A 2,500-nucleotide genomic window follows, 5' to 3' on the forward strand; every position below is an offset into this window, starting at 1 on the left:
ATTGTGTGGTTGACCATAAAAATATTCCAGTTCAATTTATTCTGATTGAATGATGATGACTATATGCCTACTGATGATTAAAATACTCCAGAATAAGAACTTGTTGTCCAATAACAGTGGGAATATCACTGCTCAAAAAGTTGCCACATGCATCATCAGAGTTATTATGACCGCCGCGCAGCGAAGCATCGTTTTTCGTTTTGATTTGTAGCCCCGCCGCTGGACTGGACCCCCCGAAAGGAGGGTAGGGCAGACACAGTTTTCTGTGAATATCTCGAGAACAGTAGGGTTTAGGAGGACCATTTTTTTTTTTGTATGTTGATCTCAAGGGGCCATGTCAACCCATTCCATAACCACTCATTTCATGTATAGCGCAGGTATCTGTTGTAATCGCAGCTATCTGTGACCTAACATAGTCAAAACGAAATTGGAAGTGTAGGATCATTATGACACCCTCTGTATGCACGCCAAGTTTCGTGGAATTCCGTTCATGGGGGGCCACACAATAAATTAATTTATGTTACTATACACCAACTGGCCTGTAGGTGGCCGGAGACAGTTTTCTTTGAATATTTCGAGAACCGTAGGGCCTAGGAGGTCCACCTTTTTTATGTATGTTGGTCTTAAGGGGGCATGTCAACCCATCCCATTACCACTTATTTCATCTATAGCGCTAGTTAAAAATTAAAAAGCAAAAAATTAGGTGTTTTCATCACAATATCTCTGACTGACAAGGTCAAAACTGCACAAAATTCAAAGTGTAGGATCATTATGACACCCTCCGAATGCATGCCAAGTTTTGTGTACTTTCGTTCATGGGGGGCCTTACAATAAAATAATGTATGTGTACATTTAGTGACGTACACCAACAAGGATTCCCGGGAAACTGAAAGACCGGGGTACACAAAACTTGGTGGGCATGTAACCCCACATGGATAGCATGGAACCGTCGTTTTTCGTTTTGATCTGTAGCCCCCCCGCTGGACTGGACCCCCGAAAGGAGGGTAGGGCAGACACAGTTCTCTGTGAATATCTTGAGAACTGTAGGGACTAGGATGACCATTTTTTCCCGTATGTTTGCCTCCAGGGGTCATGTTAACCCATTTCATGTGCACACATGTGCACAAACAGATACACACACACACACACACACATACATTCACAGTAATCATACGTATGACACATACTCACACAGTAGACATATGTACGCTTGCATGCACAGGCACACACACAAGCACACACACACACACACACACACACACACACACACACACACACACACACACACACACACACACACACACACACATAACATAAACATGTACATGCACACATGCACACAATTCAAGAATTTCTCAGAATTATGAACAGGCAAGATGGAGGTGGGGTTGTATAAAATGAATTTTACATGTGAAATCTATGAACTAATCATGTTTTGGTACTTGTTGTCTAGCAGATATCAGTGAGAATTGAGTGTGGATAATGCAATTTAGTGAGACAGTTAGAATCATATAGGCCTTTCAGCGTGATTTATTTTTGTGGAAAAAATGTGCTGGACTGGGCGGCGGTCATATTTTGTACCGCTCTGCGGTACATCTAGTTACTTTTAAGTTCACCTTTTCCTATAATCAATTTACCACAGCTTCTCGGAATACTGTTGATGTGCCTTCAAGTTAAAGCAACACCAAAGAACTTTTCCTCTGTCGCATGCACTATTTGTTTATCCAGAACCAGCTTTGCAAATAACAATGTCCACAGACAAGGTAGAATATGTTGCATGATTTTATGAAAGTATGATGTATTGCATCATCAGATGCAAGTCAAATTTGTAGTTTCTCATGTCTTATTCCATCGAACTACAGAACCGCTACCCGATCCGGCAAACTTACATAGTGCGGTTATAGCCGATAGAGGGCCGCGAAGCGAATGCAGAAAGTGCCGTTCACCCTGTTACGAGTTGATGAACCACTGAAACGATTTTGGAAACATTATTTTAAGGTACAAAAAACTCTTTGGTGTTGCTTTAATAACTGTTTTTTGTTTCGCAGCAGTTGAGTCCAACTTACCGAATCTGAAACCATTCCTGGGCTATTTGGTGACATCATTTCTGTGGTGTTCTCTTGTCCAACACATTCCTTCAAGACAGAATTAAAAAACAACAACAACATTATAGCTCACTTTTATACATGACTCTTACTTTTATACACATCTCCTGTGTGCACGGTGGAGAAAAGAGAGCTGATATACTTACTGTGAGCTGGCAGGCCAAGAGCAGATGGACGAGCCCAAAGACTTTGACTGCAGGAAACAGAGAGACTATGTATCAATACAAACTGAAACAGACACTTAAAATGGGGCCAATGTTGCAAAGAAATGGATTTTTAATATGTGCTAATTCAGATGAAGGGATATCTCTGTAGAACCCATGGGCTGCATGATTCATACAGCGCGTGTGAAACATGTTCAGACAGTTTAGTCACGATTCCATCGTCAACAAGAA

At 41.4% G+C, this 2,500-nt stretch overlaps 1 protein-coding gene across 1 annotated transcript in view; it reads right to left on the reverse strand.

Moving 5' to 3' along the window:
• The window catches only part of ccr7 (chemokine (C-C motif) receptor 7), a 6,417-nt gene that overhangs the window by 1,923 nt on the left and 1,994 nt on the right, over positions 1-2,500 (reverse strand). The window contains exons 2-3 of the mRNA XM_076291045.1: positions 2,252-2,298; positions 2,067-2,135 (exon numbers count right to left, since the gene is read on the reverse strand). Of these exons, the coding sequence (XP_076147160.1) occupies positions 2,067-2,135; positions 2,252-2,298 (116 nt within the window). The remainder of the gene's footprint in view (positions 1-2,066; positions 2,136-2,251; positions 2,299-2,500) is intronic.

This window comes from Alosa pseudoharengus, unplaced genomic scaffold (genome assembly GCF_046254945.1).
Source record: "Alosa pseudoharengus isolate Yale_2024_CS ecotype anadromous, Long Island Sound unplaced genomic scaffold, YU_APseudo_1.1 YU_APseudo_1.1_scf_1, whole genome shotgun sequence".
In the NCBI taxonomy this organism is placed as follows: Eukaryota; Metazoa; Chordata; class Actinopteri; order Clupeiformes; family Clupeidae; genus Alosa; species Alosa pseudoharengus.